Source organism: Mandrillus leucophaeus, unplaced genomic scaffold (genome assembly GCF_000951045.1).
Source record: "Mandrillus leucophaeus isolate KB7577 unplaced genomic scaffold, Mleu.le_1.0 Scaffold1001, whole genome shotgun sequence".
NCBI lineage: Eukaryota > Metazoa > Chordata > Mammalia > Primates > Cercopithecidae > Mandrillus > Mandrillus leucophaeus.
In genome coordinates, this window is record NW_012098111.1 from 891,782 (window position 1) to 907,875 (window position 16,094).

Consider the following 16,094-nt stretch of genomic DNA (forward strand, 5'->3'; position numbering starts at 1 on the left):
AAAAAAAAAAAAAAAATGAGCTGGATATGGCAGCATGTACCTGTAGTCCCAGAGAATCAGGAGGCTGAGGTGGGAGAGTCGTTTGAGCCCAGGAGTTTGAGGCTGCAGTGAGCCAAGATCATACCATTGTACTCCAGCCTGGGTGACAGTCAGACCCTGACTCAAAAAAAAGTAGAAAATGAAACCATGAGACTGCAGAAAGTATATTGTGTATGTGTATATATATGTGTATATAATATATACACACACATATATATATTTTTTAGCCCAGATTGCACCACTGCATTCCAGCCTGGGCGACAGAGTGAGACGCCATCTCAAAAACAAAAACATAATACATAGTAAATAATACTATATGTAAAGTTCAAAAATGGTCACAGTTTGGTCTATAGTGATAAAAGTCAGTGGAGTGTTTAACCTTTGTGGATGAGCGAGGGTGTGGTGACTGGGACACCTAAAAAGTAGGTTAGCTTTAAATAATTACAAAGCCAGGGTAAGAGCCAGTTTAGTTGTGACATCCTAGAATAGCTCCATCTTTGTTCTTAATGATGTTCTTAATGATTTTTCTTTTTCTTTTCTTTCTTTTTTAATTTTACAGGTGAGGTCTCACTGTGTTGCCCAGGCTGGTCTTGAACTCCTGAGCTCTTTTTTGAGACAGGGTCTTGCTGTGTCACCCAGGCTGGAGTGCAGTGGCACAATCTGGGCTCATTGCCACCTCTACCTCCCGGGCTCAAGTGATCCTCCTCAGCCTCCCGAGTAGCTGGGACTACAGATGTGCACCACCACGCCCTACTGATTTTTGTATTTTTTGCAGAGATGGGAGGTTTAATCTTGTCCAGTCTGGTCTTAAACTCCTGCCCTCAGGCCATCTGCCCTCCTCAGCCTACCAAAGTTCTGGGATTACAGGCATGAGCCACAGCACCCAGCCTATGACTTTTATTAAGTGTTATATTTCCATGTATGTGTAACATGAAAATCGTGAAAGTAGAAGATTGATAACCACCTTTAATTCATTTTAATGTAGTAGTACTCAATCTTGGCTGCACATCAGAAGTAACAGTTAAAAAAACCAACAAAACTGATTCCCCGGCACTCTCTCCAGAGATTGGGACCTGAGCATTGGTATTTTTAAAGATCCACAGCTCCTCATAACTATTAGGATGGCTAGTATTAAACCAAAAAATTTCTATTGGCAAGGATGTGGAGAAATTGAACTCTTGTACATTGTTAGTGGGAATGTGAAATCATGTATTGGCCATGGAAAATGGGATAGGCTTCCTCAAAAAATTAGAAATATAATTGCCATATGATCTAGCAATTCTACTTGTGTATGTATATCCAAAAGAATTGAAAGCAGGGTCCTGAGATACTTGTAAACCCATGTTCATAGCAGCAGTATTCACAATAGAGTCAACAAGCGGAAGCAACCCAAGTGGCATCAATGAATGAATGGATAAAGAAAATGATACACATACAATGGAATATTATTTACCCTTAAAAGGAAGGGAAATTCTAACACACACTACAACATGGATGAATCTTGAGGGCTTTATATTAGGAAAAATAAGCCAGTCACAAAAAAGATAATATGATTTGTCACTTTAATGAAGTATTTAGAGTAGTCAAATTAATGGCACCAGAAAGCAGAATGGTGGTTGCTAGGTACAGGGGGGGACAGAAGAATGAAGATTTGTTGGTTAATGCACATAGAGTTTCTATTTTGCCAGATGAAAAAGTTCTAGAGATTGGTTTCACAAAAAACATGAATATACTGAACACTACTGAACTGTACACTTAGAGTTAATATGGTAAATTTTGGTATGTATTATGCTGCAATTCAAAAATATCTACAAGTGATTAATATGCAACAGGAGGTGAGAACTAATACTACTTCAATGCAGACAAAGATATATTATTGGCTGTTAACACTGATCTCTAAAAGTGGGCAAAATTATTTCATAACTACTTTTCATTTTGCTCATGTACTTGAGGTATTATGTGTACATTGGTAGTACCATTTTTATCCTTAAAGTAATGATGCCGTCTAGGAATATTAAATACTGTCTTTCTGAAACACCTATGAAATTTAAAATATTTTATTCTAGATGTAGCAATATATGCCACAGAGTAACATTTTACTCTAATAAATTTGGTTTTAAAATAAATCACTTTGGGTCGGGTACGGTGGCTCACGCCTGTAATCCCAGCACTTTGGGAGGCCGAGGAGGGCGGATCACCTGAGGTCAGGAGTTCCAGACCAGCCTGGCCAATGTAGTGAAACCCTGCCTCTATTAAAAATATAAAAGTTAGCTGGGCGTGGTGGCAGGCGCCTGTAATCATAGCTACTCAGGAAGCTGAGGCAGGAGAATCACTTGAAGCCAGGAGGCGGAAGTTGCAGTGAGTGGAGATTGTGCCACTGCACTCCAGCCTGGGCGTTAGAATGAGACTCCATCTCAAAAAAATAAATAAAAATAGAAAAATAAAAATAAAATCACTTTGGCTGGGCACGGTGGCTCAAGGTTGTAATCTCGGCACCTTGGGAGGCCAAAGTGTGTGGATCACCTGAGGTCAGGCCTGGGTGACAGAGTGAGACTCCATCCCAGAGAGAGAGAGAGACCATAAATAAATAAATCACTTTTTTCAAATTAGCCAGAAAAATTTTTTACTTTGCTTTTCTCTTTGTTGAATTAACAGTTGTAGAATACTTACACACTGATCATGTCTTTAACGTTCTGTTATTTCTTCCGACTAGGAATTTATAGACTTTTCCTGCTAAGACCTCAATTTGTGTGTTTTTGAAAGGCAGAAAGACTGAGATGTTGAAATAGTTTAAAACATCCAAGACTAAGGCATATATAGTAAAACTTTTACTACTTGTATAGAAAAAGTTTGTTTAAAAATTGCTGCTTTTGGCTTTTTTTTTTTTTGATCCTGTCTTAATCATGATGTGCTTTAAAATACAGTATCTGTTACTCTTTTTTGAGACAGACTTTCACTCTCGTTGCCCAGGCTGTAGTGCAATGGCATGATCTTGGCTCACTGTAATCTCTGCCTCCTGGGTTTAAGCGATTCTCCTGCCTCAGCCTCCCAAGTAGCTTGGATTACAGGCATGTGCCACCACGCCTGGCTAATTTTTGTATTTTTAGTAGAGACAGGGTTTCACTACATTGGCCAGGCTGGTCTCGAACTCCTGACCTCAGGTGATCCACCCGCCTTGACCTCCCAAAGGGTTGGGATTACAGGCCTGTGCCCCTGTGCCTGGCCTCTGTTACTGTTGAATAACACTTTTCAGCTCCTGTGGAAACCATTCCTAAAGGGCTTCTGAAGTACTCATTTTTGTTTTTCAGGATATGTACGTGTAAGCAGGATTCGAAGCAGTTAAGAATGTCTCTGCCAAGTCGACAAACAGCTATTATTGTTAACCCTCCTCCACCAGAGTATATAAATACCAAGAAAAATGGGCGATTGACAAATCAACTTCAGTATCTACAAAAAGTTGTCCTAAAGGATTTATGGAAGCATAGTTTTTCATGGCCTTTTCAACGTCCTGTGGATGCTGTGAAACTAAAGTTGCCTGTATGTATGTCTTCAACTATGTTTAAAAAAAAAAAATCCTGTAAATTTCTGTAAGACATAGCTAGTCTTTAATAAATCATATTTGTTGAGCACGTTGGCTCCTGCCTGTAATCCCAGCACTTTGGGAGGCTGAAGTGGGCAGATCACCTGAGGTCAGGAGTTCGAGACCAGCCTGACCAACATGGAGAAACCCTGTTTCTACTAAAAATGTAAAATTAGCCAGGTGTGGTGGCACATGCCTGTAATCCCACCTACCCAGGAGGCTGAGGCAGGAGAATCTCTTGAAGGTGGAGGTGGAGGTTGCAGTAAGCTGAGATTGCACCATTGCCTGGGCAACAAAAGTAAAACTCCATCTCCAAAAATTAAAAATACAAAAATATTTAATAAATACCTGATTTATTTAGCATCACTAAAGTCTATCCCAATGAGTAATTGTTTTCCAAAAAAACAAAGTATTTTTCTGAGCATTCACATTCTTATTTTAATAAGTTGTGATAAATTGTAATACATGTTTTATTATAGTATATGTCACTTCACCTTTTGGATGCAGAGTTATCCTGAATTTTACCTTTTCCGTGAAGTTTCTCTTGACACTTCCTGGCAGGCTTGGTCGCATCACATACAGAATTTGACTTTAGGTCTTACGTTAGGAATTTTTAGCCATTCAGTAATGCAATGGTTGAGTAGTTTACAATATAGCTAGTCAACTTGAAGCTGGGATTTTATTCTATGGAGTCAGACTCCATAAAAACAAGGTTCTTACTCCTCCTGCCCTTTTTATTTTCAAGGATAATATTATTCTGAAATTCTTATCTTTATTCATCTTTATTGGCTTTTTTTTTAAAACATCTAAAAATACCATAGCAGTCAGCTTTGTTTCTCATTACTAAAGGTTTTAGTTTCTAGAATATGGCCTTTTTTTCTTTTTTGAGACAGAGTCTCGCTCTGTCACCCAGACTAGAGTGCAGTGGCAGGATCTCAGCTCACTGCAACCTCTGCCTCCTGGGTTCAAGTGATTCTTGGGCCTCACACTCCCAAGTAGCTGGGAAGATAGGCGTGTGCCAGCACACCTGGCTAATTTTCTGGGTTTCTTTGTTTGTTTGTTGTTGTTTTGTTTTGCTTTTTGAGACAGAGTCTCGCTCTGTCCCCCAGGCTGGAGTGCAATGGCACAATCTTGGCTCACTGCAACTTCTGCCTCCCAGGTTTGAGTGATTCTCCTGCCTCAGACTCCCGAGTAGCTGGGATTACAGGCACGCGTCATCACGCCAGGCTTATTTTTGTATTTTTAGTAGAGACAGGGCTTCCCCATGTTGGGCAGGCTGGTCTCGAACTCCTGACCTCAGGTGATCCACCCACCTCGGCCTCCCAAAGTGCTGTGATTAAAGGTGTGAGCTACCACACCCGGCCAATTTTCTGTATTTTTATTAGAGATGGGTTTCACCATGTTGGCCAGGCTGATCTTGAACTCCTGGCCTCAAGTGATCCTCCTGCCTCAGCCTCCCAAAGTGCTGGGACTACAGGCATGAACCACTGTGCCCAGCCAGAATATGACTTTTTAAAGATAATCAGTTTCTCTCTCTAGTTACAGGTGTATAGTGTATTAAATTTCTTTGTATATCAATGGTTGTAGTGTATTCATTCTTACTAACATTTAGAATTTGTTCAAAACCATAGGATTATTATACCATCATAAAAAACCCAATGGATTTAAATACAATTAAGAAGCGCTTGGAGAATAAATATTATGTGAAGGCTTCAGAATGTATAGAAGACTTCAATACAATGTTCTCAAATTGTTATTTATATAACAAGGTATGTAAGCTTTATGTTATACTTGCTAATTCTTTGCCGTTACATATAGGAGAGAGATGTATAAAATCGTGATCATTTCAGATTTCAAGTCTCTTCATTTGAAATATTTTACGTATATGTGTGTGTGTATATATATAATTTTTTTTTTTTGAAATGGAGTCTGGCTCTGTCGCCCAGGCTGGAGTGTGGTGGTGTGATCTCGGCTCACTACAACCTCCGCCCCCAGGTTCAAGTGATTCTCCTGCCTCAGCCTCCCGAGTAGCGGGGAATACAGGCACTTGCCACCCTGCCAGGCTAATTTTTTATACATTTTTTTTTTTAGTAGAGACAGGTTTCACCATGTTGGCCTGGCTGGTCTCGAACTCCTGACTTCAGGTGATCCACCCACCTCGGCCTCCCAAAGTTCTGGGATTATAGGTGTGAGCCACTGTGCCTGGCCAAGATCTGTTACATATTTTTAAGGACAATACTTTTTCACTGAATTTCACAATTTTCACATACCAATACTTGTTCAGTCTATTTGCTATATTTTTGTGCCTGAATAGCTGTAGTGGCTTGTTATGTTTTTAAAAAATACCAATGAGAGCTGGTTTCTGTGAATAAAGTATTTCAGAATGTTTTCTGTTGCATTCCTGTCATTTTAGTTGTGAGATAAAGGAAAAGTCTTAGTATATATTAATCTTCATTAAATTTTCACAGTATGGACCCCTGGCCATAAACTAAAAAGCCAAACCAATTGCCTACTTCTAAACTTCACAACAAGTTGATTTAAAGATCAGATATGTTCTCGCTGGGCACAGTGGCTCACAACTGTAATCCCAGCACTTTGGGAGGCGGAGGTGGGAGGATCATGAGGTGAAGAGATCGAGAACATCTTGGCCAACATGGTGAAACCCCGCCTCTACTAAAAATACAAAAATTAGCTGGGCATGGTGGCACATGCCTGTAGTCCCAGCTACTCTGGAGGCTGAGGCAGGAGAATCGTTTCAGCCCGGGAGGCGGAGGTTGCAGTGAGCTGAGATCACACCACTGCACTCATTTAAAACTATCAGCCAAATTTAAAACTATCAGCCAAATTTAAAACTATCAGCACAAATTTAAAACTATCAGCCAATGCAAATGATTTTTTTTTTTCTGAGACAGGGACTCACTGTGTTGCCTAGGCTGGACTTGATCTCCTGGGCTCAAGTGATACTCCCACCTCAGCCTCCTAAGTAGCTGGGATTATAGGCACCCACCACTGCATCCAGCTCCAATGTGGATTTTTTAAAAATCGGTACCATTGGCAACTTCATTTTAATTTAACTACAATTCCAAAGGGTGCTTTCAGATGTAATATTTTTAAATGAAGTTTAGTAATTTTCCTGAGCTACCTAACTTAGAAATAAATGTTCTCTTTAAGAGAACTGTTGCTTCCTAAATTACTTACTTTTTTCTCAGTCATGAATTGAAGCAAGAGGAAGACTTGTAAGCAAATAATTAAGATTGAAAAATTGAATATGTTTTTTTTTTTTTTTGAGACAAGAGTTTTCGCTCTTGTTGCCCAGGCTGGAGTGCAATGGTGCAATCTCGGCTCACCACAACCTCCACCTCCCAGTTCAAGTGATTCTCCTGCCTCAGCCTCCCTAGTAGCTGGGATTACAAACATGTGCAACCACACCCGGCTAATTTTTTTTTTTTTTAAAAAGACAGTTTTGATCTTGTTGCTCAGGCTGGAGCACAATGGCACTATCTCAGCTCATCGCAACCTCCGCCTCCTGGGTTTAAGCAATTCTCCTGCCTCAGCCTCCCGAGTAGCTAGGATTACAGGCATGCACCACCACACCTGGTTAATTTTGTATTTTTAGTAGAGACGGTGTTTCTCCATGTTGGTCAGGCTGGTCTCAAACTCCCGATCTCAGGTGATCCGCCCGCTTCAGTCTGCCAAAAACTGCTGGGATTACAGGCGTGAGCCACCGCGCCCGGCCTAATCTTGTATTTTTAGTAGAGACAGGGTTTCTCTATGTTGGTCAGGCTGGTCTCGAACTCCTGACCTCAAGTAATCCACCCCCCTCAGCCTCCAAAAGTGCTGGGATTATAGGCGTGAGCCACCATGCCTGGTGAAATTCTCATTTTTAATACCTCTTTGATTTAGTAGGATTGGTTGGATTGTAATTCTCTAGTGTTCGGAAAGCCATTTGGGTACTTTTTAGAAGTTGAAGGAGTAGAATGCTAGAATTTTAAATGTGAGCTGCTTTCAACCATAGAGAATAAGAAAATAAAATGTGAGCAACTTCACTATTTCCTAAATTTATAAGAGATGAATACTGTCTAGGAGTACTATGTTACTGTCTTCAATAAAGTGGCCTGAATTTAAAACATTTGGTACAGTGACCATACTGTATATCCTTATGGTATGTTTAATATGTTTTGTAGCCTGGAGATGACATTGTTCTTATGGCACAAGCTCTCGAGAAGCTGTTTATGCAGAAGTTATCTCAGATGCCACAAGAAGAGCAAGTTGTGGGTGGTAAGGAAAGAATCAAGAAAGGTAAGGCAGGAGGTAAACACTTCATGGTTCTCTCTGTTTTTTTCCCCTCTCTGTCTCGTGTATGTGTGTGTGTGTGTGTGTGTAAATCCCTCAAAGGAGACAGACATCCAGACGTCCTACATCCTATTCTATTGATGAAAAATGTCCATTTGAAATAATCTGCCAAACCTTGATCACAAGGATGGGTATCATTCAAAAATAGTGAAGACTGCATTGATTTTGGCCTTGGAGCCAGCTTTCCTGTAGCATAATGCCATTCACATAGTAGGGATTCAGAAAATCATAGCTGTTACTACTGTTTTCAGTGGATCTTGTAGCTGTGCTGTACTGATAAGAATGCCCAAATTGCTAGTGCTCTCTGCATTAAAAAATATTTCCATAGCTGAGAATGAAATGTTAGTATTGGGTTGGGAGATTGTCTTTTTTTCCTAACTTTTTCTTCAGTCACAAAAATCTTTGGAGGAAATCATCTTTACAACTAATAATCATATTGTTTAAATATGGTGTTTCAAAAATCTTAAGTATCCAAATAGATTTATTGTAGAGGTTAACCAAGAATGTAGTAAATGTTGGTTTATCTTTGGGTCACTTAAGCAGTGTAATCTTTAAGTTCTTAGTCATTCCATGTTAGTTTCCTCATTTATATTATCAGGAAAATATTTATTTATTTTTTATTTTTGAGACTGCGTCTTCGCTCTGTCACCCAGGCTGGAGTGCAGTGGCACAATCTCGGCTCACTGCAAGCTCCGCCTCACTCCTGCCTCAGCCTCCCGAGTCGCTGGGACTACAGACGCCCACCACCACACCCAGCTAATTTTTTGTATTTTTTTTTAGTAGAGATAGGATTTCACCGTGTTAGCCAGGATGGTCTCGATCTCCTGACGTCGTGATCTGCCCGCCTCAGCCTCCCACAGTGCTGGGATTACAGGCGTGAGCCACCGCACCTGGCCCGAAAAATATTTTTCTTTCATGATTGTAAATGTTTATAAAGTGTATAGTTAAGTGCCTGAGATGTAGGAGACTTGTAATAGGTTCATGGCAGAGGTTGATTTTTTTTTTCAGGTTTTTATTGATAGTAATACATACTTTTTTATTGCTAATAGATCCTTAAGGTGGGTCATAACTTACAGTGCTTTAACCAAATCTATGAGATATTCACTGATTATTTAAGTCGTTATTCTTATTTTAGAAAAGGTTGATCTAATGTCTGACAATGTGAGACCTAGGCTTCTACAAGAAGATTTAAGTAAGCCCTTATGAGGTAGATAGTACATAGATCAGTATGGTATTTAAATTGTAAAACCAACGTGCTAATTGTTGCTGACTTAAATTATTACCCTTAGCAAGATAAAAATTGTTATTTTTTCCATTTAATGTTGTTAGAAGGTAAAAATTATTGATCTTCTCATTGATCTTTTATCTGAGGGAAACATGCTCTTAGCAGTTACCTGAGCATCTGAAACAAATAGCTACAACTTAACTTTCAAGTGTTTCTTTAAGGTTTTTGTTTTGTTTTGTTTTGTTTTGTATTTTTTAGTAGAGACAGGGTTTCACCATGTTGGACAGGCTGGTCTCAAACTCCTGACCTCAGGTGATCCACCCACCTTGGCCTCCCAAAGTGCTGTGATTACAGGCATGAGCCACTGCGCCAGGCCTACATTTAAGTTTTTTGTTAGAAATAAAACTTGAAAAAACTTACAAGGCAATGCATTATGGAAAAAAATTAAGACAATGCATTATGACACGTGTCAGATGAAATTACATGTAATATATACTGTGTTTCAAAAGAATGAGAAGTTTTGTTTTATTTCGAGACAGGTCTCATTCTGTCACCCTGGCTGGAGTGCAGTGGCACTCCATGATCACAGTTCACTGCAGCCTCGAGCTCCTGGGCTTAAACAGTCCTCCCACTTTAGCCTCCCAAGTAGCCAATATTAAAGACATGTGCCACCACACCCAGCTAATTTTTTTGTTTCTTATAGAGGTGGGGTCTCATTTTGTTGCCCAGGCTGATCTTGAACTCCTGGCTTCAAATGATCCTCATGCCTTGGCCTCCCAAAGTGCTAGGATTACAGGCATGAGCCACCATGCATGGCCAAGAGTGAGAAATTGATATGTGATGTGTGCTAGTACATTTTATATTGCTATAAAGAAATACCTGGCTGTTCGTTGTGGCTCATGGCCGTAATGCCAGCACATTGGGAAGCCAAGATGGGAGGATTACATGAGCCCAGGAATTCAAGACCAGCCTGAGCAAGACAGAAGGACCCTTTACAGAAAAATTTAAAACTTTGCCAGGTATGGTGGCATGCACCTGTAGTCCCAGCTCATCAAGAGCCTGAGGTGGGAGGATTGCTTGAGCCCAGGAGTTTGAAGGTGCAGTGAGTCATGATCACACCACTGCAACAGAGTGACAGAGCGAGACCCTGTCTCAAAAAGAAAAAAAAAAGAAAGAAACGAAATATGTGAGGCTGGGTAATTTACAAAGAAAAGAGGTTTATTTGGCTCATGGTTTTGCAGGCTGTATAAGTATGGCACCAGCATCTGCTTAGCTTCTGGGCCTCAGGAAGCTTTCAATCATGGTCAGAGGCAAAGAGGGAGCTGTTGTATCACATGGCAAGGTGGGGTTAGGGAGGAGGTGCTCTTTTAAGCAACCAGATCTTGTGTGAACTCATAGAGTGAGCACTCCCTCATTACATCGAGGACAGCACCAAGAGAATCATGAGGGATCCACCCTCATAACCCAAGCACCTCCCACACCAGGCCCCACCACCAACATTGGTGGTCACATTTCTACATGAGATTTGAAGAGGACGAAACATCCAAACCATATCACGCTGGAAAAGTTGGGAAAGGCTTTAGAGGTGCTATAAGTTATGTTTGACCTCAAAGGATAGGTAGGATTTGGCTTCAGAGTGAATGTCTAAGTTTAAAAAACTTCTGACAGAAGCATTCCACTACCAGAGTCATGTCTTTGTTAGTCACGGTAGTAGGGAAATTGTCATATGATGACATGTTGATTATTTATGGCAAAGAAAACTTGGTATTAAATTGATAATATTGATTGAGCAAATACTTGAGTGCTGATTATGTACCACAACACTGTTCTGTGCTCTTGAGATATTATCACTGAATAAAACAAAAACTTTGCCATCTTGGAATTTATATTCTAGTAGGAAGTGAGAGACAAACATGACAGATTCAGTGGAGGCCTCGTTGAGAAGTGAAGATTTGCAAGAAGAACATTCCAGGCGGAGGAATCGGCTAGAGCAAAGGCCTATAACAGATCCTCCATCACTTTGAGCCATGCCTTCATTTGTGAATCGATCTTGCCATCTCAACCATTTTATTCCTTTGTTATCTCCCTTTTTTCTTGCATCATTAATCTCTCCTCCTCTATGGGGTTAGTTTCATTACCCTATAAACTGGCTCTAGTATCTCATCTTTAAAATACTCCTTTATTCATATTCTTCCAGCTATTGTTCCTTTTTTTCTTTCTTCCTGTATACTCATGTACTCCCCTTAGCACAAGTTCTAGCTTTATTTCACCACCAAAGACGTTTTGTCAGTCAGGGTCACTTGTAGTCTTCATTCTGCAAAATTTAAGTAGTGTTTTTTTCTATTCTCATTTTATTTGACTTCTGTCAGTATTTGCCTTAGGAGACTACTGTTTCTTTTTAAAAATGCTTTTATTTCTTCGTGCACACACTAATCATGTGTACTTACTTCCCATTCTATAGTTCTCTTGACCTAGCTGTCTTCTTCTTATCTGTATAGTGACATCTTAGTTGTCAGCTTTAGAGAGGGAGGCCTTCCTTGGCTACCCTGTCCATAATAGTTCTCTGCCTTAGTTTAGTTAGTAACGTGTATATTTCCTTCCTAACACTTAGCATCACTTGTACTCAATATGATTACTTATTTTTTGTCTGTTTCTTACACTAGACAGTAAGCTCCAAGAGCAGATACTATGTCTGTCTTGTTCATTTTTGAGCCCAGGAGGTTGAAGGTGCAGTGAGTCATGATCACACCACTGCAACAGAGTGACAGAGCGAGACCCTGTCTCAAAAAAAAAAAAAGAAAAGACATATGTGAGAATTTGTGCCCTAGCACCTAAAATGGTGCCCAACACAATAGGCATGCAGTAAATATTTACTGTGTTTCTCTCATGTACCAAGTACTGCATTAGGTACAAGAGATTTAGGGGTGACCAAAACAAAGTCCCCTTACCCTCACAGAGCTTTTTATTGTGAGAGACAGAGACAAAATTAAGTAATTGTAACTATTCCTCACTATGCAGATCTAATTAGCTCCCAAGTTCAAAGAGTAACAACAGTTGGAATATCAAAGGATGTGAGATTATCTGAATGTATTTGATTCGTAAGTTTTAAAGAGTAGTGACAACTCAGATATTGAGGAATATCAGCCCTGTCTTAAAATACATTCAGATTTACTTAGTTCCTGAGTTTGTTTTGCAAGAATTGAAGGGCCAGAAATAGCTATATGTTGTGTATCAAATGTAATAATGGCATGGAAAAAATAAAGCAGAATAAGAGCTATATAGTTGATGAGTGGGGATAGGGTAGAGTGAAAATGTTATTTTATATAGGGTGGTTGAGAAGGTGACATTTGAGTAAATGCCTGAAGGAAATGTTGGAATGAGGCATAAGGATATCTTATTTTAGGCAAAACAAATAGTCTTCTTCTGCTTACCAAATTTGAGCAAGGCCAATAGGCTAGAGTGAGGTAAGGACAGAGGGAAGTAATAAGAAGTGAGGTTGGAAGGAGGGAAGAAGTACAGAGAAGAGGACAAGCAGGTCGCATATATGCTATGAGCACTTTGGTTTTTACTTAGCGAGATTACAAGTCGTCACTAATTTGAGTTTTAAAAGATCACTTTGACAGCTGTTTTGAGGATAGACTATAGAGTACCAAAGCAGAAGGAAGACCTGCCTGGATGTTACTGCAGTAATTGAGTTGTGCACTGATGATGCCTTGGGCCGGAGTGAATGCCGCTTGTGAGAAGTGTTTGGAGTCTAGATAGGAAGATAATGCTAACAGGGTTTGCTGCTGGGTTGGATATGGAGTTTGAGAGATAGTGGAATCAAAGATGACTTCAGGGTTTTTGTTGTGAACAATTAGAAGAATAGAGTTGCCTTGATGGAAGGTTGAACTCTTGAAATAACAGATTTCAGAGTGATATGATCCAAATGTCTGAAGTCATAACATTCTGTAAAAACAGATAGGGCAGAAGAACATGACAATTGTTCTTTTGGCAGAATTTTCTGAAGAATGTATTGATAAGAGAATCATATTCACATCTTTTGTTCTGTGATGGACTATGTGTAACAATTAATGAAATCCTTGGATGTTTATGCAGAGCATTCTGAAGACCTCACATAGTACTGTGTGGTTGGTCTCCAGAGTATCTGAAATTTTTGCTTATGTTCACAGCTACCTGAAGCTAACCACATGGCTCTATTATTAGTCTTGGTTTAAGCCAGGCACCTTTTTGAATAAAGCTGGTAAACCTACCATTAATAACAAATGTTGAAGTCTCCGTTATTATATCTTTATATCTAAATTGGTCTAATCTGTCTAATCCTGTGTGTGTAGATTTCAAAATGAAATAAGTATCCTATGCTTATATTGCTAAAAAGCTGAACTAAATGAATTGAAATAGAAAATAAGACAGAAAGTGGTGTTGTATACTTTATTCATTCATATATTTGATTCTGGCTCATACTTTTCCAGGCACTCAACAGAATATAGCTGTTTTTTCTGCTAAAGAAAAATCATCGCCCAACGCAACAGAAAAAGTATTTAAGCAGCAAGCAATTCCTTCTGTATTTCCTAAGACATCTCTTTCTCCCTTGAACGTGGCACAAGGAGCTTCAGTCAACTCCAGTTCACAAACTGTGGCACAAGTAAGTTTATTATAGTTTTAAAATCATTGCTTTTTAATTTTGGATTTTTTTTTTCAGTTAATAGGAAAATTAGTCTTCAACATCTAACAATTTTTCTTTTTTAATTCATTTAGCATCTAGCAATCTGAAATCATACTGTTTCCACCTCTCTATGCATTTTATGAATAGAAACCTAAGAGGCTAGCCAAATTTTAGATATTTCTTAGGTAGAATTTGTACTGTTTGGGTGTCTTGATAGTATTAATATCAGAAGTTGTTCACCTACATAGTTTTCTTTTAAAAATCATATATTCTTGCTGATTTTCAAGTATTCAGAAACTTTGGTATAACTATGACTTTGATTTTTTACTTTTCATTCATCTTAAGGTTTGCACAAGACATTCTTTGGTATGTGGGAAGATAATATTAGAACTATTTAGTTTGCCTACAAAAGGAAATTAACCTTTAGCAATATTTAATACATGGATTGACAACAATATTTGTAAATTATCTATATAAAGATTTGGTGCCAATAATCTTTCCCTTTTTTCTTTTAAGTGATAAGGAACTATTGCTCTGAATATCACTTTAAATATATTTTGTTGTTGTTGAATTGTTCTGTTTTAGGTTACAAAGGGTGTGAAGAGGAAAGCAGATACAACAACTCCTGCAACTTCAGTAGTTAAAGCAAGTAGTGAATTTTCTCCAACATTCACAGAAAAATCAGTGACATTGCCACCTATAAAAGAAAATATGCCAAAGAATGTTTTGCCAGATTCTCAGCAACAATATAATGTTGTGAAGAGTGTTAAAGTAACTGAACAATTAAGGCACTGTAGTGAGATTCTTAAAGAAATGCTTGCAAAGAAACATTTTTCATATGCATGGCCCTTTTATAATCCTGTTGACGTTAATGCTTTGGGACTCCATAACTACTATGACATTGTCAAAAATCCAATGGATCTTGGAACTATTAAGGTAAATGTTGCCTTAATAGGAAGAACTTCTTTTTCTTGATTATAAAAGTAATTCATCATTGCAAAGAAATCTTAAAATCTAGAAAAAGATGAAGGAAATTAAGATCATCAGAGTCATACTACCTGGAGTGAGTCACTGGAAATTTTAAAAATATATCTTTTTGTTTTCTTCCACTTGAACATGTCCATGGTTCTAGACCACGCACAGTGGCTCATGCCTGTAATCCTGGCACTTTAGGAGGCCAAGGCAGGCAAATCACTTGAGGCCAGGAGTTCGAGACCAGCCTGGCCATGGCAAAACCTCGTCTCTAATAAAAATACAAAAAAAAAAAAAAAGCTGGGAATGGTGGTGCCTGCCTATGGTCCCAGCTACTCCAGAGGCTGAGTCACGAGAAACACTTGAACGCAGGAGGAGGAAGGGTTGCAGTGAGCCGAGATCATGCACTGCACTCCAGGCTGGGTGACAGAGGGAAATTCTGTCTCAAAAAAAAAAAAGATTATATGAAAACACTCTACTTTTGTGATTTTGTTCCAGTTCTCTTTACCTGGAATGTCCTCCTTCCTTATCTCTACTTATCAAAATTCACTGGATTTTTTTTCAAAGTCTAAAAAATATGAAACAAATGTTGCAAAATTTTAACATTTGTCAAATCTGGATGGTGGGCAACTGTTTTCTGTATATATGAATTATTTTGTAATATGAACATTTAATATCGGTGCTCAAATAATTATTGAATTGAACTATTTGTTTGTGAATCCTGTAGTTTTTCTTTAATTTAGGAGAAAATGGATAACCAAGAATATAAGGATGCATACAAATTTGCGGCAGATGTTAGATTAATGTTCATGAATTGCTACAAGTACAATCCTCCAGATCACGAAGTTGTGACAATGGCAAGAATGCTTCAGGTGAGCCATTACTTGTGCTCTGAAAGTGTTTTTCCTCTGAACATAGTTTAAACATCTTTTAGAACCATAACTTAAGAGATAAAGAATAATAACACCCACATCTCTTAAGTATTAAATGGCAAAAACCACAATTGCTTTTGCACCAACAAAATAGTTTATGAATTATACTTTTAAAACTGAGAGGGTTGTGTGTTTCTTTGTTTGTCTGTTTGAGTTCTTGCATCCTTTAGTAGTGAATATTTTAATGAAGCTGCCCTGAATACAAAGGAAACTGGGGAAATATTAGTGAAGAGGGGATGTAGATATATACATGGTTGACTAGAGCCCATGTCCCACTGAGGGGACAGTCTAAATGAACCATTTGGAGGTAATAGAATGATCTACCAA

At 38.8% G+C, this 16,094-nt stretch overlaps 1 protein-coding gene across 5 annotated transcripts in view; it reads left to right on the plus strand.

Moving 5' to 3' along the window:
• The window catches only part of BRDT (bromodomain, testis-specific), a 64,905-nt gene that overhangs the window by 12,595 nt on the left and 36,216 nt on the right, over nucleotides 1-16,094 (plus strand). For 3 of the 5 annotated variants that reach the window (XM_011973471.1, XM_011973465.1, XM_011973456.1), the window contains 6 exons: nucleotides 3,348-3,576; nucleotides 5,251-5,388; nucleotides 7,804-7,918; nucleotides 13,670-13,842; nucleotides 14,449-14,799; nucleotides 15,579-15,707. In XM_011973471.1, coding sequence (XP_011828861.1) covers nucleotides 3,385-3,576; nucleotides 5,251-5,388; nucleotides 7,804-7,918; nucleotides 13,670-13,842; nucleotides 14,449-14,799; nucleotides 15,579-15,707 — 1,098 coding nt within the window. In that variant the 5' untranslated portion in view covers nucleotides 3,348-3,384. The remainder of the gene's footprint in view (nucleotides 1-3,347; nucleotides 3,577-5,250; nucleotides 5,389-7,803; nucleotides 7,919-13,669; nucleotides 13,843-14,448; nucleotides 14,800-15,578; nucleotides 15,708-16,094) is intronic. The other 2 variants (XM_011973476.1, XM_011973482.1) reach the window with 1 other exon arrangement.